The 23,078-nt window shown below is 43.4% G+C and overlaps 1 protein-coding gene across 1 annotated transcript in view; it reads left to right on the forward strand.

Moving 5' to 3' along the window:
• LOC104617687 (zinc finger protein 516-like) overlaps positions 1 to 23,073 on the forward strand; it is a gene marked incomplete at its 3' end in the record, with an annotated part of 24,427 nt that extends 1,354 nt beyond the window's left edge. The window contains exons 2-5 of the mRNA XM_010283068.1: positions 8,940 to 10,418; positions 15,338 to 15,442; positions 16,351 to 16,418; positions 23,032 to 23,073. Coding sequence (XP_010281370.1) covers positions 8,940 to 10,418; positions 15,338 to 15,442; positions 16,351 to 16,418; positions 23,032 to 23,073 — 1,694 coding nt within the window. The remainder of the gene's footprint in view (positions 1 to 8,939; positions 10,419 to 15,337; positions 15,443 to 16,350; positions 16,419 to 23,031) is intronic.
• Between the last annotated feature and the right edge of the window lie 5 nt (positions 23,074 to 23,078).

Genomic DNA, 23,078 nt, shown 5'->3' on the forward strand with positions numbered 1-23,078 from the left:
CAAAACACCCCATCCCAAATCCACCCTCTCGGATTTAATTATGTATCCTGCTGTGTTAACGGTCTTACTCCCTTTCTTTGTCCTCCTTCTACCTGCACCAGACTTCACAGGCCAGGCCACACACGCAGAAATGCCTAGCAGCTACAGAGTGTACTGGAAGTACTCTGCTTAGGTTTTGGACCAGTTCATACGGTATTGCTATTAACTCTGGAATTACGACAAAGCTGTGTTAGAGTCAAATTGGTATCATCTGGCCTAATCACTTCCTAATTTTGCAGAGCATTCCAGGGGTTTTATATCCCATAATTTTCTTTAAGTATATTATGAGCAGCAACATTTAAGGCAATGCCAAATTGTACAGTTTTCATTTTGGCAAGCAGTCCCTGCAAGTGTTTTTATATTGGTCCTGTGTACGTATTCGCTTCTCCCTCTATTTTACCCGTAATTTAGAGGTAAGTACTTACCGTTCCCTCACTGCTTCCCAGGATCCAGACAGTGATGGGGGGCTGTGAAGGTGCCTGTATGTTTTAAGCTGATCTAGTGCCTTTGCCCCAGTTTGGTCTGCGAGTGGTGGGGAGGGACCCTTTCTTCTGCATCCACTTGCACACTTTGGCGTTACGTTTCTTAAAGGAAGAAAAGCAGGTTTGAAATGTTGCCAGGTGGGGACAGAGGTGCAAAAGCTGTTTAACGTGGACAATTCACTTTGGTTTCTCAGCGCCGTGCTTTGCCCGGCTGTAGCTGGAGCAGCCCAGTGTGAGACAGGAAGGCATCGGGATGCTCTTGAAGCTCACAGGGCAAAGAGGGGCTGTGCAGCACAAACGGGAAACCCAGTCCCAGAAGAGGCTGTGCTGGGGATGTGAGCAGGATGTGGCAACCACATAGCGGTCGGGTGCGCTAGTCGCAGCCTTGCTGTGGGAGGCCGGATGGGCACGATGTCACCTCCTTGCAGCTCCTTATTTAAAGGACAAGCTTTCTTCTGAACTGGCAGAAGCCACACTGAAGCCTTAACTACCCCTTAGGTTGAGCTAGTGTGGATGGAGGGTGAAAAAGGAACTTGGAAATACTAAGATCAGAAGCTACGGCTTCGCTGGCTGATAAATACATATTATTTCGTGGGGCTTTTCCCCTGCTGCTGGGCAGAGATTACCCTCATGCACATCTGTGTGAGGAATATGGAGGTGAAAGGCTTGGTAAGTCGTCGCTAGCACTGCTGCTGCCCAAAATTCCAATGCACCATGTATATAATGGCTCACAAAAAAATCTCGCTGAGGAGGTACAGAGAGACGTGATGAGCACTGGAAATGTCATGTCTGTGGCACGCTGCCAGAAGCAGCCATTTTACCCACACGTGCACTTTCAGTTCATTACGTGCTCTGCTGTGGATGGTTTCCTTCCCTCACCTTCAAATAAAGTCTGTGTTGACTCTGGAAGGGCTGATATCTGGGAGACAGATCCCAAAGCACCACCCGGCGCTGGAAGAGAGTTTGCGTTTGGGCTTCAGCACAAAGCTTGTTGCACTTGGTGTGCACCTGTGCGAAGCTGAGGGTGATGAAAAGGTACTACCTGAGGGGATAGTGGAGTAATTTGCACATGGAGCTGCTCCTGCAGCCAGTTGGCCTTTGGAAGGCTTGTAGCATCGGTACCCAAAATAACAACAAAGCCAAATACTCTTTCAGGGAAAATTATAGACAAGTAGCTAGAAAGAAAAAAGTTTACTGTGAACTTTCAGGCTTTTTTTCATCATGCCTCTGGTACCTAGGTGCGCCTCAGCCTGGCAGATTTTGGACCTGATACCCTTTCCCACCCAGTTCCTCGTTTACTTTGTTGGTGCCTATTCTCTGTGCTTGAAATCCCAATTTGCCTCTATGGCTGTATGGATGGGGGATGGTTTCAGACGTCCATTTTCTTTAAAAAGAAAAAAAAAAAGAAAAAAGTGATCCTTGAAGTGTGACATAACTCTAAAGCATTTCTGCTGCGCAAAGGAATTTGTAATTTTACTGAGCTAGGGAATACCTTGTAGAAAGGTTTTTTTTGTGTGCTATATTGTAACTGTTCTCAGACTCAGATTTCACTCATCTTAAAAGATTGTTTCAAATTTAATCAACTAAAATTTATGTGTTTTCTTTCCTGATTACTTTAGTCGCCTTTCAGATTCTTTCCCAAATGCAAAACTACTGCAATCAGTATCTCTGATGATAATAACAGTAATAGTCTAAAATAATTCAAAAACCTCAACATGTGCAGTCCAGAACTGAACAAACTTTATTGAATTAGTTTGATGGTTGCCTATTCATGTTTTTTGCTGCCTGGATTGTAAGAGCTCAGTAGGTTTTGTTTTCACAAGCAGCAGGTGTCCTCCCGGACAATGCCAGAGAGATTAGTCGAATGGGGACCAGGGAGTGTTACGAGGTGGGCTCGGCTGGCCTGTCCTCCTTTCATCCCCTGCAGTGTCCCCCAGTTCTGCAGAGGGAAGGAAAAGAACAATATAATGGGCCCCTTCAGCTATTTACACACTTGTGCCATGGTGGTACAATGTTTTAAGTGTTCAACAGTGAGAGTAAAAAATAACTTGAGGGTAAAGTTAGAAATTGCAGAGGGTAAGGTTAGTGAAACAAAGCAAATGGGACTTTGGAATAAATCTCTATGTCGTAGTTCCAGGAATAGAGGGAAGCCTGAAAACAAATGTGCAAGAAAAACAGCTGAAAAATAGCATTGTTGTAATAAAAGTTGAATTTAGGGCTTCAAGCATTAGTCATTTAATCATCATGGCAATGGTAGTAGTACTGTTTGGGAAGAAAAGAGTGGAAGGAAAAAAGCTACATTTTGTTATGCTAAGGTTCGGTTCCTAAAAACCTTAAAATTGCTTTGTTTGGAAAAATTCCCTTCCCTGGGCCTACTCCCAAAAACCAGGGATACAAAACTGCAGTTCTTCTCTCTCTACTTCTAAGATGATGCTTTTCCATAGCCAGCATCCTTTCCCAAGAAATACTTGGTTGCAAGTTGACAGAGGCCATCATGCAGCCTTGCCCTCAAATTGTTGGCCGTGAGATTAAAAAGTCAATGAGAAATCGCTTTAGGATCTGCAAGGTTTAGGTGTAGAAAGTGAGACTGGAGACCATGAATGCAACCTATACCAAAAGGCTGCTAGTTCTGATTGGTAAACCCATGATCTGGGTTGATTTGCTAAGGATGGCAGTGTAGTGTTGTTAGAAACGTACAGCTGATGGCGTGGAAGTGGAAAGCCTCAACATCTAGCCACAAAAGAGGCAGGAAAAAAAATTCATGAAAAATAATAAGGAAAAGCAGTGCAGTGTAAACCAGAAATATCTTGCTCATGGCCAGACGAAGGCAGGACTTCTTGGTGCGTCTGGGACTCGTTTTCTGTGCGCTCCCGGGCTGTGGTGCAGGACAGCATTACTCCCTTTCCCCCTCACATAGCCGCAGCAAAACCTCTGCGGGGCGAGATGGGCTGGCTGCCTGGTAAACCATCTGTATCAGCCAGCATCTCAATCTTAAGAGCCGTGTTGGGTTTCTGCCCTGTTAAAAAACCTCAAGCCTCAGCCAAAAACACTCACCGTCAATTCTAAAATTAGTTGGAGAGGAAGCAGGGATATTAGTTCATCGTGTGCTTTCTGCCCTTCAGCATCACTTTCTTACCTGCTAGCCTGACCCATCCTGCAGTGCTGAGCACTCCAGTCTAATCTTTGGTCATCTCTTTTTCTGAGTTATTGGGGAGCTGTTGTAGCTGCACCTAAAACCATCTAACAACGTGTAAAGCAAGATGAGTTTTGCAGAGCTGGATCTTGTATCAAAACAGCAGGACTCTTTCTTCGCAGCGTCTCATTGCAGCACATGGCCTTGTGCTGTAGGAAAACCTAAGAGGGTTTGCAGTAGTTGTCTCTCACCTCACACCTGCTTTGCCATCACATTGGGGATCTGCTGAGTGACACAGCCAGAGCAGAAAGCAGAGGGGGTGGCAGATAGCACATGGAGTATAAAAACTAGACATGCAAGCAGCTGGAACAGGGGGCAGAGCTGGTGTAAGACAAATCATCCTCTGCAAAACAGCTACCAGGTCTCTTTGAACAGCCCAACCTGTGCTCGGATGATAAACCTGCTGCTAGGGAGGGTCACAGGCTCACCTTTGAATGCTCCAGGAGTCCTTTCCTTGGCTAACCACCTCGGGAATTAGTATGAAAGGAAGGCTGGTTTTGGCTTATGTATACAATGCAGTTGTAGCATGTGGATATTAACTTATGAGGGCTTTTGGTTTGCTGTGCTGCTAGAGCAGACGTCGTGCTTTCTGCCTCCCTGTGAAAAGGATGGATTTTTATCATGTGTTGATAATCTGTGTTTTGTCCATATAGATTTTACAGTCCAAGCAGCGTTCCATCTCTTCCCTTGACGTTTATTCTGCAAGCTGCAAATACACGTAATTGGGATTTTTTTTCTGTTCATCACGAGTTTTCCTGCGTGCAATTATATCTGATTGTTGTGATAGACTCCAGTGCTCAGGATGACATAATTCTCTCTTTTAGAGCTTGGCACTCCTGGGGAGGCTGGAGGCGTTGGCCCGTCACCCTCCCATCTTCCCTCAGCCCTGTGAGGGGTACTTAACTCTTTATCTTTATTTTCTGGTCGGTTACCTTTCTGTTGCAGTTCTCTGAAGTCCTTCTGATTTGTACGCATTTGCAGATCTGCACAGATATTCTCAGGGCGTGGAATATTTTTGTTAGACCTTCCTTTCACAGGATAAAAGACCTCAATTTTCTGCTGCAAACCCGCTTTTTGCCTTTTTTCCTGTGCTTTGTCCCATTGTATTGTGCTTACTATGGGCTTTAAATATTGCCCATTACTATGGTATATATATTTTAGTTTTTATATATATATGTGTGTGTATATAAAATTATGTGACCAGCATGGCCGTTATATGTCTTCTTCAGTTTTAGTAGTTTTATTTTTATAATGTGTACTTTTATTTGTGAAAGCTAAGCTGAAGAACCTCGCCTCGTACACTCATATTTAACTTGCCATCTATTGTAACATCTGTTATTTTCAACATTGCTGCTTTCCAGATCTCATTCTCCCACTGCATGGGGTTTTTTGGATCGTTTCCCTTCACTTGTCTTAGCCTGCTTTTTTCCAGAATGAATCTCATTTGATTATTTTCAGACTGCATTTCTTTTCTCTCTAAGTCCCTGTGCATGATTTCCTTGTCCCCGTTATTTTTGCAGCTCCTCCAAATAGGATATTTCCTGGAGATGTAAGTTAGCATGCTGTCTAGAGTCTCTTCTGGATCATTAAAGAAAATACAAAGTGAAATAGGACCTAATACAGATCTTTGCAATATTGCACCTTTTTCCAGTGTTATCCTTTGCTTTTATCATGATTTATTTGCAGCCAGTTTTCAAATCGAGCCACAGCATTCATCTCAAAGTGCAAATCACTATCAAATGTTTACTAAAAATCAAACACATTGCATCTGCTCCTTTCCCTTCGACTCCTAGTGCTGTAAAGCTAGCCAGAAAAGGGGCCAATTTCTAGCCAGTTCTGCTCTTCTGAATAGAAATCACAGTTTCATTGTCCTCAGGCTTGTAGCCTGGTTTACTTTATAGGAAGCCTCATGAATTAAAACAGCTGTGCGGCCCATTCTGCGATTCAGTTTTGTGGAGGAACAGGGCTGGGGAGGAAACCAGTGGAGTTCATGCATGTGAGGGAGAGGAAGGTGGGCTGGGGGGAGAAGGGGAGTCACTTTTGTCTGCCTGCGTAAGATACGTAACTAAGTGATGGCAATTAGCTGTATTTCTGAAGAACTGGTCAAACCCCTGAATGTTCCTGTGTTTCTAGACCATGGCTTCCTATATAGCTAAGTGCTTCGCTCGCGCTGTCCTGCTTTGCTCTCAGTGGCCTGCAGTGCCATCAGTATTTGAAGCCATGGCCAAACTGAAGGCACGAGATGGCATCAGCAGCCACTGCCTAGCAGGGCACCTTGCAAAATTCCTCAGCTTCAGCTATTGGCCACCTATCCGTGCCACAGAAAAACTGTAGCCCTTCAGGGATGTGGTAAAAGGACCTTTCTCACTCTTAAGTAAAACAGGTGAATGGCTGTTTGGGGTAAGAAACAAAGGAATTGAGGCAAATGTGAGGAGATGGCAGGGGCTGTAGGATAGAAAGTGAGAGCACGCTTAGCCAAGAACTCTTGATGGGGAATGTGAGTTATGGTCCCTGGAGATCGTGCAAGAGGCATCCCATTCATGGCTTTTTGCTTTGACCTGGCCATAATAAAACCTTGAAAGTTTCTGTTGACAGTAATGCCTGCGCTGGGCTGGTTAGAGCAATATTTTATACCAGTGATTTAAAAGGATTGTTAGTACCCCTTTTCAGCTGGGGCAAGCGGCTGGGAGCAGTCAGAAATAAATTTAATCTATTTTTCTAAAGAGGCTCTGCCTGTATTATTGGGTCACGTACTGTCTCCTCTTGCTCTTGCCTGCGTTCCCTCTTCCCCCCGGGCTTTTGCTACCTGCTCTCAGCCCAGCCTGGACCACCAGCCATGACGGGGAGGATGGCACGTGGCAGTGTTTCAGCCTGGGTGTCAATATCTGGAGTGTCGGGTCCCTGATGGAGTGCAGGATGGGGCTGGGGAAAGCTTAGGCTGTTCTGTGCTTTGTACTGGTGAAAAAGTATTAGTTGCCCTGCAGGTGAAAAGCGTGTCTGTCCAAATCTTGGGGAGGGGGGCTAGGGGTGTGGGTTTGGTTTTTGGTTTTTGTTCTTGTTTTTTTTTTTTTCTGCAAGTTGAGTTTGAGTAATTAACACAAATACTGCTATTAAGACTCCTGATCTAAGCGTTTAAAATTATTCCGAGTATGCTCAATACTGCTCGTGTGAGACATCAGAGGAATTGAATCTAGCAAGACACTACAAAGAGATGTTAGAAGCTATGATTCGTAATAGCCTTACAAATTTTCATATATTGTACTGACTGCGTATGCCTTCAGCATTGTGGCAACTGCAGAGCTAGATAGACCTCAGAAGTGCCTTCATCTTTTTCCTACTTCATGCTACATTTTCCACCTGGAGTGACCAAGTCAGAGAGCATTGAGGAGTATCTGAGGTAGGCAGAGCAATCTGGGAGTCACAGGTGCCTGCCCATCATCACGGCTGCACGGGCAGACCAGAGAGCAGCCGGAGCCTCCCATTTCCGCAGGCCTCGAGAGCGGGGCTGGCGGTGGTCCCCCACCTCCCTCCTCTGCCAGTACGTTGGTTCAGTCTCTGCTGAGTATGGCTAGGACTGAATGAGTTGTTTTTGCTTTGCTTTGTTATTGACTATGATGATCAAAGGAGCCACTCCTTCTGATCGTAAAGAGAAGCCTTAAATTCTTATTTAAGAGCACAAATATTTTGGGCTTTGACATACGTGCTTTGAAAATAACACAGATGTGCAGTGTCAGATTTCACCGCTGCATGCAGTGTCTTTGTTTCAAACTGTAAATTTGGCTAGTAGTGCTGGGCATGTGCTTTCCCAAAGCCTTGCCCCCTGCAACACAGGAAAACCAAGTTTCTGGGTTGTGGGGTTTTTTCCCCCCCTGAATTTACCCCCTTAGAGAGTTTGAAAGGAAAATGATCTTAAAGTGAGCACTCAGCTCTGCAAGGCTGCAAATATATGGATTATTTTAACCTAATTACCTTGAATTAAACAAAAGCTTAAGAATTTTTTTGCTTGAATTGAAGGTGAGGCTAAGTTGACTTTATTTGCAGTGAAACTCCAGCTGAAGACATGCTTCTTCCACTGTGCCATGCAGAGTAATGCCCATGGCACTGCGCTGCATTAATGAACAGCACTTGATTTTCTGAAGCGCCGTCTTTTATGACTTGATGCGAGAGGATACGCAGCTCTAGAGCAGTTCACTCCTTTCCCATTCTCACTCCTCCTACGGAAGCGGTGATCACTTTGGACTCGTGACATTTTAGATGGAGCATGGTCTCCTTACGCTTGCCTGACAGTGGCTCATTAACTCTATGTTAATTGAAACTAAAAGTTTGTCAGATGATTCAGTTCAGTTACTTGTTAAATGGATTCAGTGCAGTAAGCATTATTGCTGTGATGAAAATCTATGTGGAAGTGTTTTGTGAACTGATTTGGAGGGATTCAACGGCTTCAGCAGCTGCTCAGAGAGCAGACAGAGGTAGCCGTGCTCCCAGCAAAAGAATCGAAAGTCATCTTTGAATTCTATAATCTAAACGGCTGAAAATGTTGAATTCCTTATCTCTCAGTGGATCGAGCAGTCATAAAATTTTCTTAAAGTTTGACTCAAATGTAAATGTATGTTAAAAAAAAAAGTATCTGCTTTAAAGTAATAGACATAAAATTCAAAATTTCTATCCTCCATAACTCATCTTTTGTAGTTGGCCACTGCAAAAGTCCCTCTTAAGTGAGCAATTTATTCTGTATGCTGTACCTGCTTGTATGCTTGGTTTCCATGTGGAGCCAATTTTTATTGCTGAGTTATAAACCCTTTGAAAATAGGGGCTTGTAATGGAAGCGCTGACAGACCTTTAACTAGGTCAGTCTTATCTGGCTCCATTATCTTTGCTTTTCTTAAAGGGTTAAATGGTTCCATATTTGCTTATTTTTCTCGCAGTCCCAAAATTTTAACATGGGTGTATTATTGAATCGTTCTTTCTTCAAAATGTTATGAACATGCAGCATTAGAGAGTTTATCCAGACTTCACAGTCATCTTTAAAAGTAAATTGAACTGTTATCCTATTTCAAGATTTTCTTGCTTATACAGTACATTTAGTCTGTAGCATGTCATTACGATACTAATACCAAAGTTTGCTTTTTCTCCTGCTATCTTACTCTAATCTTGAATTCTGCTCTGTCTTTTGGGCTCCTTTCTGCATAAAATGACAATGATGTCTTTTTGTTTGTCCCATTCAGATGAAAAGCCATACCACTGCAACTTTTCTAAAGAGGAAACCCCAATGGTAACATCTCAGTTGGATGAACTCCCGACGCTGGGAAGCCGCAATGCCAGAGAAAATGAGGCCAGGGAATCTAAATCAGAGATTCCTGCCCTAGTGTCAGCATTGGAGAGTGTCATCAAGGAACCCTTTTTGAAATACCAAGATCTAAAAGGTTCGGCAGATGTAAAGATGCCAGCATTTCACCACAGCCAAGGACTTCCTTGCTCCAGTCGCGTTGCTAGCTTTGCTTCCTGTGTGGGCCAGACACCTGCAAACATGGTCATGGACTTGAAAATGTCACTTGAAGTGCAGACTAGTCGTGCTAGAGAAAATTTGCTAGACTTACACAGGGAGCATCCTCTGATAGAAAAAGGTGCTGAAGATCAAGAGGTAGCTCCACTCGATTTGAGTGAAAAATCAACAAGGGATAATTCATGCAATAAAAATCTGAATACATCCTTGCAGGCTGCTTTAATTGTCTACCCATGTCCTTTCTGCAGTCACAAGACTTACTACCCTGAAGTCCTGTGGATGCACAAAAGAATTTTGCACAAAATCAGCTGTAATTCGATGGTCCCCCCTTGGGTTCAACAGAATGGATTCAAGAGTATTAAAAACAACCTGGTCTTTCTGGCAAGGAGTGGGCGTACCGGCCCCCCTCCTGTTCTCGGAGGTAAGGAATGCCAGCCTTTGCCCGTTGCCAGATTTACACGCACTCAAGTGCCAAGTGCATTTCCAGGGTCCAAAAGCAGCTCTCTTTCTGCTGGGATGACTGCAAAGTCTGGGAGTACTCATCAGTCAAAAGACGGTCATGCCTTCGGCCACTGTGGTCCACGATTATCAGGTCTGGATGGGTATAGACAGCCCAAGTTAAACCATTCCCAGGAGCAATACAGCATAGCAGCACAACAAAAAGGTAAACATGAAGCGAATTCCAAACTTATGCAAATGGGAGCCTATAGCAGAAGTGCAACACCTACTCAGGCAGTCGTATCCAGGCCTAGCACACAGCCCACCAACAGTAAGCAAGTAGAAAAGTACATGGTTCCCCAAGGAAGTACTAGTTTTGCCCCTCCAGGTAAGAACTGTGCATCCGACTCCATGAAAGCCAAATTCAACCCACTGTCACAGTATCATCCTCTGTGTAAAAGCGAGCAGTACGCTAAATACGAAGAGCCATTGGTGCCTCAGAGAGAGTCTCACGTGAAGGCTGGGAATGAGATGAGGACATTGGCAAACTGCGCAGCAGTAGCGCGAGCGAGTCCACTGCTGCAGCCCCAGCCTAGCACCGCGGGAGTTCCTCCAGCTTTACACTCCAGCAAACAGGATCCGGGGTCAGACGGACATGAGAAACGTTTGGACATTTTAAATATCTTTAAAACATACATTCCAAAGGACCTTGCTTCGTTGTACCAAACCTGCGGTGCCAACAGCCCTGTCCTGGATCACGCAGGTAAGATTTTCACAAGCCCTTCCATAGCTGAGGACATGACTTGCTTGTTCCTGCTTCAGTCAGAGCCATGACATGCTGTTTCACAGTTTTTTCCTTCTCTCCCTTTAACGGTTGGGCTTACAAGTTCATTGTTTTTATCATTTCTGGATGGGCCTGAATAGGTTTGTTTATGGATCTCCAACATTGCAGCATCCCCCTTGTGCACTGTGTGACATTTCTGTCACAGGTTAAATGTATCTGGTTCCACCTGGAGTATTACTGTTCCTTTGTCCCCTCGCTTCAAGCAGGCTAAAGTTACATAGATGTGCTGTCAACGCGAAGATCCCTCTGATACGCTGGTGCTGGCACGTGTCATAATCTTTTTGCTTCAGGCAAAATAAACATCCTCTGGGGCTTATCTGTGATGTTATTTTGGAGGTTTTGTTCAATTTCGTCTGCAAACAAGCCTTCCAATAACAGAGATAATTACTTATCATTGTCCTTTGTCTTTCTTGACAAAAGTCTTAAGATCTTCCTTGTCCATACCAAAGACTGCTATCATATTTTTCAAAATACTCTTTTGATCTGTTTCTATGTTTGTAATTAAAAAGAGGTAGGGCAGAATCTGTGCTTGCTAATTCACGTAAGCAAGGAAAGGTAGTTGTGCAAATAGCCAGTTTAAAAGTTCAGGGACTAAAAAATTATCAGAGCTCTCCTTCTGTCTCTTGCCAGTCAACTGCCACGTAAAAAGAAGAGGGATACGCCACAAAAAAAAACCCCTTTGTATTTGCATTTGAAACCATGCTCTTTTGACTATCTGCCAGAATTAGTTTGTCTCGGTGGAAATTGAAAATCACACTGATTTATTATTCGAGATGGGGGGCGGCGTGTAGGGGAGTAGAATGGGAGCCATAGTCCCAGCTCTCACCATTTGTAAACCATCCTGGTTTTTGTATGCTTTTTCTCTTAATAAAAGTTGTGCAAGAACTGAATTCCACGTGGAAAGAGCAAATGTTCCAGACCAGTGTTCTAGCATCCTCACTTGACATATTGCTCTCTGTTTTGTCAAAGGTGTGTGTTAAATGGAGCTTGTGACCCCATTTTGCAAGTGGGATGAAACCCAGGACATTTGGAAGCTGATAGTCTAAGGACTGCTATGGTCTAGTGCTGGGAAGGTGTGTGTAAGTTGACTGCTCTGGCAGCTGTGAGGCAAGGAAGGAGCCATAGTATTTGGTCAGGTCTTGGTGGAAGGCCTTTTGGGGAATACAGAAAGGCAAAATCTCTGGAATAGTCCACAAGGTGCACCTTTCAACCACTCCATTATCAGTTTTGCTTGATCATTTAAAAAGTAATGCTGCGTAGGAGCTGACTGTTATTTTTTACTATTGAGTAGATCGTTTCGCAGGTGGTTAGAGACTGCGTGATGATTGCAACTAACATCAGGCTCCTGGGTTTTGTTAAGGAAGCAGAGGAGATGCTGGGTTTCTAAAAATGCAGGGGCAGTGTTCCTGTTTTTGTCCAACCAACTTTGCTTTTGCCATCCCAATGCCTAGGGATGTTGTCTAAAAATTGTCCCTGCCCGCTTCCTTCTCTAAAGTTAATTGTTCCACTATCAACTTGGGATATTTTCACATGAGTGTCCTCCTTGATGTTATTTAATACTAAATTTTGTCAGCCTGCTCAGAGGAATCTTATCGATCCAGTGACCTCCCAGCCATCTTAAGAGGAATGGAGAGAAACAGTGAAAGCCAGGAACTAGAGAAGCTGACTTAGTGAATGCAGGCACCTGAAAAAACATGAGGACCGTTTGAGGCAAAGTAAAGTAGAGGCAGGGTTTCCAGTGAGGTCTCTACCTGCTTTTTAAAAGAGGGATTTTACTGCCAAAATGTTTTTGCTGGGCAGTGATTCCAGACATACTTCAAGAGGGAGTTACTTGGTGCCCATCTCTGCTTTGAAATCCCTTCTTTCGTTCCAAGTGTTTTACAGCGATCAAGTTTTCAGAATTTGAAGCTTTGGTTTTTTATGTAGCTTGTCTTTATTTTATATACAACTTCTAGGTTGTTGATGGATCTCCAAACCAATTGGCATGATGACTGGTTTTCATAGCACTAAAATAAAAAGCTGCTGCAGGCAAAAGGAACAAGATCCTACCAACTGTGAATAGAGGAGGGTAAATGAACCTTGTCTGAAATAATACACGGCCCTATTCTGTGCCCTCTGAGTCAGTATGCATCACACAATTAAATCTTAATACAGCAATGTGAATATGGCAATCATGACATAAACAACAACCAAAAATCCCACTTAGGTATACTGTTTGTCATGGTTTTTTTTGCCCATTTGAATGTTCCTAATAGGCTTTACTTGGATGTTTGGTATACTACCTCATCTTGGATCATAGTAGAATATTTTATTGTGTGATACGGCAATATTCAGCTTCCTTTAGAGTGATTTGATTTATTTTTGGGATCCTTTCTTTTTACATTTGTGTCTATTCCAGTGTATCCTTGGAAGAGAGAGTTGTTGTATGTACTGTTGTGATACAGCCACAAACACAAATCTTGCTGTGCTCAGGCTAGGTTTGTTTCATGCTGCCCAATCTTCCCAAACCCTTGTAGAGAGAATCTTATTGTTAGATTTAATAGTGGGTATTTATTTTATTCATGATACTTACATGAATCACCACATTAGGAAAGGTTGGGTTATGGCAGCAGATGCACTCGCTCCCTGGGGCTCCTTTGAGACCAGCTTTGAGCATCGGTTTCCTATTCAGATAGTCACGTTTATTTACCTTAATTTGCAAACACCTGTAATCATCCACCCTCTTTTGTTCACATATAGGATAACCTGAGTGATGACTCCTAAGGGTATTGTGTTGCAGCGGTGATGCCCATAGCTCAAAGCTCTGAACTATCAAAAGCCTTATGGTCCTCCTTAGGAAGTGCAACAGTGGCAAATATACCTGGAAGCAATCCATTTTTTCCACCTGTTCTTTAAATAACTATGATAAAGTGAGTGCCAGGGAGGACTTAGATGACTAAGTCCTAACCTGCTCACCTTCGGCGTTTGTACAGGGCATGTTGGCTTTACAACAGCATTCTCAACCTGCCTCATGCGACTCAGGCGAGAGCAGTGTTTCCATGAAGGCTGTCGGATCAGGCCCATAATGGCTGCTGAGACAAGCGTATTTGCTTTTCACAGAGAGAGCCTTGGGGTATAGAGAGATTCAGTGTCTTTCCAGAGGTGGCAGAAAACCACCTGAGGAACCCAGGTCTCCCAGGCTCCAGGGGAGCTGCTCTGCCGGTAGCCTGTCTGGTGGCCATCACAGTGGTCCGGTAGAGGCCACGTCTGGGCGCCCAACATGCTTTGCTCAGCTTTGCTTTCAAGCTTGCAGCTGTAGTTCTAGCCAGTCAGGGGAAAATGCTCGTAACAGACAAGAAAATCTGCTTTAATCTTGACTGCATTGCAAGGCAAACCTGCTCTCGTTGCAGTATGGTGAAGCTCTCATTGAAACTTTTGTGATTTTGGGGCGGGGTTTTGTGTGTGTGTGTTGGGGGAGCGGTATATGTGAACTGGATTTGGCCCTGAATTCACGATCTTGTATTTGACTGCCAGGAACTTAATTGCTGGGAGTGAGCGTGTTCAGCTACATTATACAGACTGTGCTGCCATCTGCAGGAGGTGCTGTTATAAAAAGAGAGAACAATTTGTGAGTGGGTTTTGGTGGTGGGTTTTTTTTTTTGCAGTCAGACATTTCTTTTTCAATATATGCTGTGGTAAAAACCATCGCAGGACACTTGATGCCACACCAGCAGAGTAAATGGCAGCCCATCTTCTTTTCCGTTCATTTTCAGGTACAGCATCTGTATTTCAGATGAGCCCTCTGGCATGCTGCAGTTCATTTTTCAATTGTGTGTGTGTGGGGGGGGTGTTGCCACTTTTTTGTTCATAATTTTATTCTTTTAAAATATTGTAAGAGGGGGGAAAAAATGAAAGAAAAGCTGAAACTTCACTTCCACTAACAACCCCCTGAGAATTTCCTTAAAAGCCCAAGTATTCTGGTGGCAAATGGAAACATCAACTCTTCCCTTCTGAGGAGGGCGTTTTACCAAAATAGAAAAGATGATGTTCAAACATTATTTTCTTTTTTTGAATAACAAAAAAGCCCAATAAAAGTCAAATGTGTCTTTTTTGATCAGCAGCAAAAAGACAAAGACCAGCCCTTTAAGTCAGATGCTGTAAACTGACCTTTGGAGAAAAAGGAGAGGTTTGAGTGGTTTTCCACAAATGCTAATGGCCTAGAAAACATGTTTACGCAGGGCTGGGGGGAGGCTGCTGCACTGCTACCAGCTCAAAATGTCCGGAATGACACTTTCATTCACAGATGTCTTTCGTCTGTGCCTCAGAGGTCCAGGGTCAAAGCAGCACCGGCAGGCAGGTAGGCAGGGGCGAAAGGTTTGATCCGTCTGTGATGGCTCCACTCGCTCTGCATTTGTCTCTGAGGTATTGCTGCCCGGGGGGGACAGTCGGGCTCTGGTCCTACTCACTTCCTATTATCCATGTGACTTGTCTCCGCCACGCTGGAGTCACTTTGATTTGCCTGATGTACTGCTTGACAAAGCTGGGTGATGGCTGAGAAGTGGATCCAGCTGCTCTGAAAAGCGCACACCTGACATGCCAGTCCTGGTGCGGGCACATCATGGGGAGCATTTTTTAATTCAATGTAATTTATGCATTCTTGCAGTCCTGTGTGTGCCTGGCCTGTCAGCCAGTGCCTAGATGAAGGCTGACAGTTGTCATCCAGGGCCTGAAGGTAGCCTCACATAATGACACATTAGACATACTAATGATGTTTTCTTCTGGCATAATGTTTTCTTCTCAACTTTCCTCTCTCCTCTTCCCCCCTCCTCCCTCCCTTCCTCTCTCCCTCCTGACTACAGGGATGCTCAGGACACAAACACGCCAAGGAGACTGCGTCTGCAGAGAATGTGGAAAATGCTTTACCCAACCCAGTCACCTCAGGACTCATCAGAGGTCCCACGCAGGTACCTTTTCGTGCTTGCTCTTGCTTTCTCCCTTTCCTGCTTGCCTGCTTTCAGATCCAGCTAACAAAACACCAGGAATTAAGTTTCACGTACCATGTTAACCTAAGTCATTCTAGTACTTAAATCTAATAGACAGGATTTTTAATTTTTACGACTGTTGCTCTTGTTCGCTGGATATTGCCTACCTGATCCCTGCCCAAACTCCATAAAATTGCAATGCATTTAAGATAAGTCTGTTTGCAAATCTTTTATTTTAATTAGAGAGTAGGGTACTCAGAAATGAATATGCTAATGAATTCTGTTGCCATCAGCACAAATTGAAATCAAAGTACCCCTTTCAGCACAACATAAGGCTTTGTTTTGCCTCATCGTTGCTGTTGACAGGAACATTTTTGCAGGAAACAAGATTTTTCTGCAGACCGGTCAGGCCTAAAACGGGAAATCCCTACCAGCCATTTTTAACCTGGTGCAGTCTGTGGTTGGGGCTGTAAGAGGCTAAAGCCACCGGTGTCGAGAGACCTCCTGAGCATTGCATGAGACAGTGAGACTAGCGGGTTCCTCCTGAAAAGTGTGAATGATGCATACATAAGCCAGTCTGATGCAAAATGACAGAGGCCAAATGGTAAGTAATGCAAGAAGAGGGTCCCTTTACACATACACTGATAATTAATGTTGTCAGTGATTGCTTTCTTCAGCGCCGAAGTCTGAATTAAAAAGGGCAGTGGCCCTAGGCTGCCATTAGCACACTCTCTTACAGTAAGTGTTACGGTAAATTGGTATTTTCCGGCCACAGGCTAGTAGCTGGTGTCTTTTTTTGAACGTGGTTAATCTGTAATGGTCTCAAATAATGTAGACACACTAACGAAGCTTGAATGTTCATCTGTTAACAAGCCCCCTTATTCCCACAGTGATATTTGAGTCTAATGGACTCCGAGGTACTGAAGTTCACACCACCTCCGCAGATGCCCCAAAACAAGTATGTTTTACAATTAATTGGATGTTTGGTTTTTAATGTGGTAGCTGGGAAAAAGTTGCACAGTGATACTCATCACTAAAGCGCTGACTGTTTTATAACATGTATAAATAATAACGGTGTTGCTTGACTTTTAGCTCTTAAATTTTTTAAGTGTTTTATCGAAGTCTGTTATATAGAGAGTCAGTTAATTGTAGAGCGGGTAGTTAGTGATTAAATAAACATGTTACCAACTTACTGGGGAGTGGGTGGGATAGGTAACTCTGTAATGCGCAGTGATATGTAATAGTGAGATAGTACATAAAGAATTCCTAGCAATAATTTGCTCTTACAGCTAACATGTTTTCTGGTGCAACAATACAACTAATGCTTAGCCTGTATTTTTATAAAGGGCATTCATACCCCGATATCCAGTATCTGGCCTTTGAAAGGCTCTCATCCTCCAGTTCCTGTGGACTCTGTGTGGTGGTATGCTTTCCTGTTTCTAGCATACAGAGTTTCCTGTCTTAACAAACACTTCTCAGCACTCTGAATTATACATGACAAAGCTGTTACATAGAAAACCATTACACTGTATTTGTTTCATGTGTCTTACGTCTTTGGAGACTAGTGTCGTAACCTGGACCTTCCCACTCCATCTTCCAGCCTGGCAGGTGGGTTTCAGGGCACACCTTCTCATGGGCAGTTTCCTTTCATTGTGAAACGGCCTCCAACATTACTCACTTTTTCTTTCATCCATGTTTTTAGCTTAGTTTTGACTACAGCACTTTTCCTGTCCACCTGTCTCTCACTAAATGATTGCAGATGGTTTTGGCTATGCTTAGAGAATGCATCTCTGTGGCGGTCGTGCTTTTGTGAAGTTTAGGAGTTGGTTTCTACTTGCTCAGTAAACATCCTCACCAGGCACCACCACATCGCATAGTTCACATGCTGCACCCTTCATTGAGACTTTTAGCACCTTCTCTGTTGCACTTGCATCTTTCTGGCCCAAAGGCTACGTGGGGAACCCAGCTGCTACCACAGGAGGATCTGAGTTGCCATCAGGCCACAGGAGTGGCCAGCAACTCTCATAAAGATGGCATAGCACTCAGTAGTTGTTGTGGAACAACAGCAGCAAGGTTATGCTAAGTTGGAGAACTATACTCTTCAAAGAGCAGACTCTTTGATTCTCATTGGTTTAGTAATGTAGATTTAGTAAACCTAAGCATCTTTAAAATGCTCCTTAATCTTTTAATGCTCATGGTTTTATTCTGAAGGCATCTGGTCTTTTTTCCTCTAAAAGACAACGTAATATCACGTTTCCAAAAAATGCTGAAATGGCTGTATCTATCCAAAAAGAGATGGGGCAGCTCAGTCCACATCTGGGCTCTTTTTGTAATTCGGATTATATTATTGCACAATAAATTTACTCATAATCTTGCCTTTGTAAACTACTGCCATGCCAGAATTTATTGACTAACTTCTTCCATGCAAATGTAGTTCGCTCTTGCAGTTTCAGTCTGTGTCAATTTGTCTTTAAAGTATTTGATTAAATTACAGCATCTCTCAGTACAGCAGAATACTGGGTAAGAGTTAAGCTTTGTGAATCGCTTCGTCTCTTGCCAGTCAGTATTTCTTCCACAGAAACTGCGGTATGATCACTTCGTCAGGAGATAGTTCCCTTTCTTTTGTCTTGTTTGCTCCTCGGTATCAGCCTTTGTCTCCGTTTGTCAGCGTCTGTGTCGGTTAGGGTTACTCAGTTGTCTGCCGTTTTGCCTGTTCTCACGGGGAGCAGGCTTTGTGCTCCCCCAGAAGACTCCACCTGCACATTCCCTGGGCGTTAGGGAGGGAATACGCTCATTGCTACCTGCAGCTGTAGGGGCCTTTAGAAGCACAGAAACGAGCTCGCACTGAGAACGATGCCTGCAGCATTCTGGTAACATTACAATTTCCCACTTTAAACATTGTCATTCTGTGTCTTCATTTCATTTCTTAATTGGGGGCAGATATGAGAGTTTGCGGTGTAAAGTCAGTTCAAGTTACAGAAGTGCCATGCACATGCTCTGAGCAAGAAACAATAGTTACCATGTACAGTAGCTTGAGAATGAAAGGGGTTTTTTTTTAATGTTAAGTGGAAATGATTCACTTTACATAATGTTTCCTCCTTACAGGTAAAATATCTTCCCCTGAGTAGTCTGCTAAAGAGTAAAAATATTAACATTAGTATTTCACAGTTCCTCCATTCCCTTCAGTAGTCAACCAGAAGATCATCTCTAAAGGTTTCCTATGTGAAAGAATGTTATGTAGGGCTTTTAAAGTCCTTTTAAAGCATAGTAGCTTACAACAGTGTGACATTATATGGCAGTTTTCTCACAGAATAATTTTAATTCCACACGTTAAAAATAGGGTCTATAGCCAGGCTTTTTAAAAAATGAGCCAGCTAAATCTATATTTAGGTGTCTAAATAAGAAACTAGCTGGTTAATGAACCACCAACTAGAGATGCAGGTGTTCAGCATCACTGAAAAGTAGGCCACCTATAGGGGTGTGTAAAGAAGACCATATACACCCAAGTTTTGATAATATTAGCAGTGGGCTGCGTTTAATGCTTTGTCATCAGCACCAATGAAATAAAAACAAAATACAGGAAAAGATGTTCTTCTCCTTCGTAACATTATTTTCTGTGGTTTTGTACTTCTACCTGAATGCTTAAAAAAACAAAACAAAAAACAAAACAAAACAAAAAACAAAAACAAAAAAAAACAACAAAACAACAAAAAAAACCCCCACCATTTTTACATCAAACGAAATTCCCATGAACTCTGGAATATTTCCTACTCCTCTTTGTCTAAAGGAAAAAAAATGCTCATTACGTACCCCAAGTCAGTACAATCTGTGCAAAGTCATGTAGATTCTCTTGAAACGCTGCCATATTAAACATACTGAATATTCTGAATATTTTTGTAAATGCTAAATATCCCAATATATCCGTAATTAAGCTTGCTTATCCACAATGAATATGTATCTTAATTTGGAATACACTAAGCAGCATCCAAAGACCTGATTTAGTAGGCATGAATTCGGGGAGCACACTCCGATTGCTTATATATGGCAAGACAGAAGCTGGCTCCCTTTCGGAAGGTTCCCTGCGACCACATGAATCACGGAAGCCGCTGCAGCTCCCAGAGCAAAGCTGTCCTAAAGCAGGGGGTCATTTCAGAGTCGGTGCCTGATGCTGCGACATTGCAGCCAGAAGCACGATTCCCAAGTGCCTTCAGTGGCACAGGAGTCAGTCTCTAGCTTGCTTTTGCAAAGGCTGACAGCAGTGGTAGCAATTTCTAACACGTATGCCTTGCGTTTTAACTTCTTCTGTTGCATTTTTAAAAACATATAAAAACTTGGCCTGCTTTAGGAATATAGTTTATCCTCTATCAGCGCTGTGTCATATAATATGCTCTAAAAATTTTAAGGGACAAGTAATTGGGTGTTCAAGAGGCATGATTTACTGGTTAGCAATGAGGAAGAGTTCTGTCTAATTGAGACTATATATATGCAAAGCGTATTTGCGGTGCTGGAGCCAGAGACACCGAGTTCTCTGCCTTTTGTATGAGTGGAATGAGCAAAACCCCCGAAACTCCAGCCTTTCACTTCTCTGGAGAAACAGCCTTTTGCTGACGGAAAATGAACTAAAAGCTAAAGCCCAGAACAAAAAAAAAGAACTGTTGGTATCATGGGTATCTCTGGCTGAAGCTTTCCACATGCCGGAAGGCAGTGAGGGTCCTTTTCTGTGAAAGAGCCATGGACACCACAGTTCTTGGACCTTGTCACTGAAAAAAGAGGTGCGTAGTAGGCCCTGTGTGACAGGGGTGAATTACCGTCATTAAGGAGTTCATAAGCCTCAATTTTCTCCACTATAACTATTTAAAAATATTTCTTGAAGTGCTCAATACTTGAGATAGAATAAATGTGAATAGTCAGAATTTGGCAGATACACAGGCTGGAATGAACCATCAGGAAAACAATGTATATATGGCAGTGGGGCTTGGGGGAATGGCTGGGGGCATCTTGTCACCTCTAGCATTTTTACAGACCAGCATGAATACATGTCCTAAAGGACATGCCCTGCTTGTCCTAAAGCAACTTCAGAGGGAAGGGAGGAGCACCAAAAAACCCAAACCCAGATGAAAAAGTTATTTAGACCATTAGTTTCTGGGTTTGGTTGGGGTTTCTTTTTTGCATTTGAGATTTTAGCACTGTCTGTTAGAGGTCCTATTTATGACATTTGTTCATATGAAATGTCTTGCCCCAGTTCCTTGCAGAGTTTCTTTAAAAGATCATGATTAATAGTTCAGTCCTCATTATTGCAAATGTTATTTTTAAGTAGTTATTCTGAGAACAAGAATTCCATTAATCAAAATAATAGATAATGAACAAATAAATGGCAACCTAATTTGTCTCGTTCATACATATGGAGATTATAATGCAAACAATCAAGGAATCATGGAGGCTGCTGTACCAGCATCTGAGTAATATGCATGTATTGTATGTCCGTTGGCTTGTGAGCATTACAGACAGGATTAGCAGCTGCAGTTCTTGTCCCAACACTTTCCCCTTGCCAGCAAACTGGAGAGGTATCTGTACTCCAAACTGACTATTGCGATTTATTTCAATGTCACGCAATAATCTGTCTCCAATATATTAACATGCAGGCAAACTGATTTTTCCTGTTAACTGGTGAAAAGCCCTAGCAGTCGATATGAAAGCAGCTTTTGGCATGGAAGCTGTAGGTTTCATTTATGAAAAAGCCGTGCTTTTCTCTCCCTCTGAAATGCTGAACGTGAAGAAAGCCTACTTTTTAAAATGGTAAATTGTTCACACTTCAGGAAAAATTCAATCCAGCTATGTATCAGCTGGTTCACAAACCTCGCTGGCCCACTGACGTATTTTAAACCCACATGCTGAGCGGTAGCTTTTGATCTTGTGGAAACCACAAGTTTGGTTCCACTTTGGACAGGTAAGAGGGTGCGCCTTCCTCTGCCCCCTTGGGATGGTGCAGATACAAGGGAGTGAGGTGCTGGGTAGGTTTTGGCACGGTGAAACCGAGAGCACGGCTGTGCATTGGAGGGGTCTAGTCACCCACCCAGCCGCTGCCCCTGGCCCCTCTGCAAGTCACCCACCCAGCCACTGCCCCTGGCCCCTCTGCACCTCCCGGCCGCGTGGGAGGAGGACGGATTAGCCTTTTCACGGGTCCCCAGTGCTGCGTGGTCCATGGGCAGGTGGTGCCCGGACCCGCGGGGCACGCCCCTGCTGCCCAGCACCCAGCAGCCTATCCATCCCAAAAAAGCACCTCTAATTACACCCTTTTTTTCAGTTCTTACCCAGGGAAACTGGGGCAAGGCTCCTGCCATCCCATCCCCTCCTCCCCCAGCTCGGCGAAACCCCGCTGCGCTCCCCCGTGTACGTAGAGCCGGTTCGATACGAGACGTTTTAATGATGAATGCCTCCTCCTGGAATTGTGGCTCTGTCTCTCAAGCGTGATGCAGCCGCGCAAAAATGTAAAGCATCTTTCTTGGTTTACTGCAGGAAATTCAGCATCCAACTAAGGAAGTTTTATCACATCTCTCACTCAGTTACTGTTTCCTACATTTCAAATATACTGCCGTCTGTACAGCAGCTTTTTTTTCTTTAATTTTGTTGCAAATCTTTCTGACTTAAACCAAACTTTGACTGGTAAATGTCATGAATCTCGGGCCAGGTTTAATTAGGAATTTTCTAAATCTATTAACAAAAGAGATGCACTTAATACATTATGTCAACCAGAGCTGGGCTTTCTTCAGCTATTTCGAGGGCTGCCATAGGCACAGCTTGAAACTTGCTTGGATTTTACATGGGTGCCGTATTTTATGTTGCATTAATTTAAAATGGTCTGTTTCACTTCATCAAGACTTTAGCTTAAGGATAATGCATTTATGTAAGATTAATCTTGCCATGTTGTTTTAGGATCAGGATTGTAAACTGCATTGTTCCGACAGTGATGTTCTAAATGTCATTTTAAAGCTTTTCTTGGGAGCTGCAGGCTCCCACTTATTCATGATGTTATCTTTAATTTCACTTGATTTTAGAATATCCCTGCTATTTTTTTCAACATGGTAATTATTCATGAAAATTGGCTAAAAAAAAGGGGGAGGGGGAAGATGATGGGGGGGGGGGCAGGAAGCTGCCTTAGCATTTGACAGACCTGACCTGCAAAAGAATTCAGTTTTTCTTCTTTTAGCTGCCTATGTGACCTCAAACTTCAGCTTTTTTAAAATGCTGATCTAGTTAGTAATCCCTTTTGGCTAGCTCAAAATTCGGCTTTTTGGAGGCCTCTTCTTCCCTTTGTTCTCAGCCTTCTCTGAACTGCTCCATCAGACGCTGCTACTTGCTCTTCTAGTCCGTCAGGGACTTCATATGGGCCTGACAACACTTTGTCTTGCTGGAGATGATTTAAAAAAAAACCCAAAAATTCTGATGTGGTGGGCCAAAACGGACATACGCGATGCTAATAAAGGGTAACAAATGCCAGCAGGGCTTGCTGGAGGGTTGCACGTGGGATCAGGGGTGAGAATGAACTTTTCCCTGTGTCGTCCTTCTTGCAGGGGAGAGACCACGGCGCTGTGGAGGTCGCCCACACGCTGCCTCTCCG

The sequence above is a fragment of the Phaethon lepturus genome, unplaced genomic scaffold (assembly GCF_000687285.1).
Source record: "Phaethon lepturus isolate BGI_N335 unplaced genomic scaffold, ASM68728v1 scaffold49352, whole genome shotgun sequence".
Classification (NCBI taxonomy): domain Eukaryota; kingdom Metazoa; phylum Chordata; class Aves; order Phaethontiformes; family Phaethontidae; genus Phaethon; species Phaethon lepturus.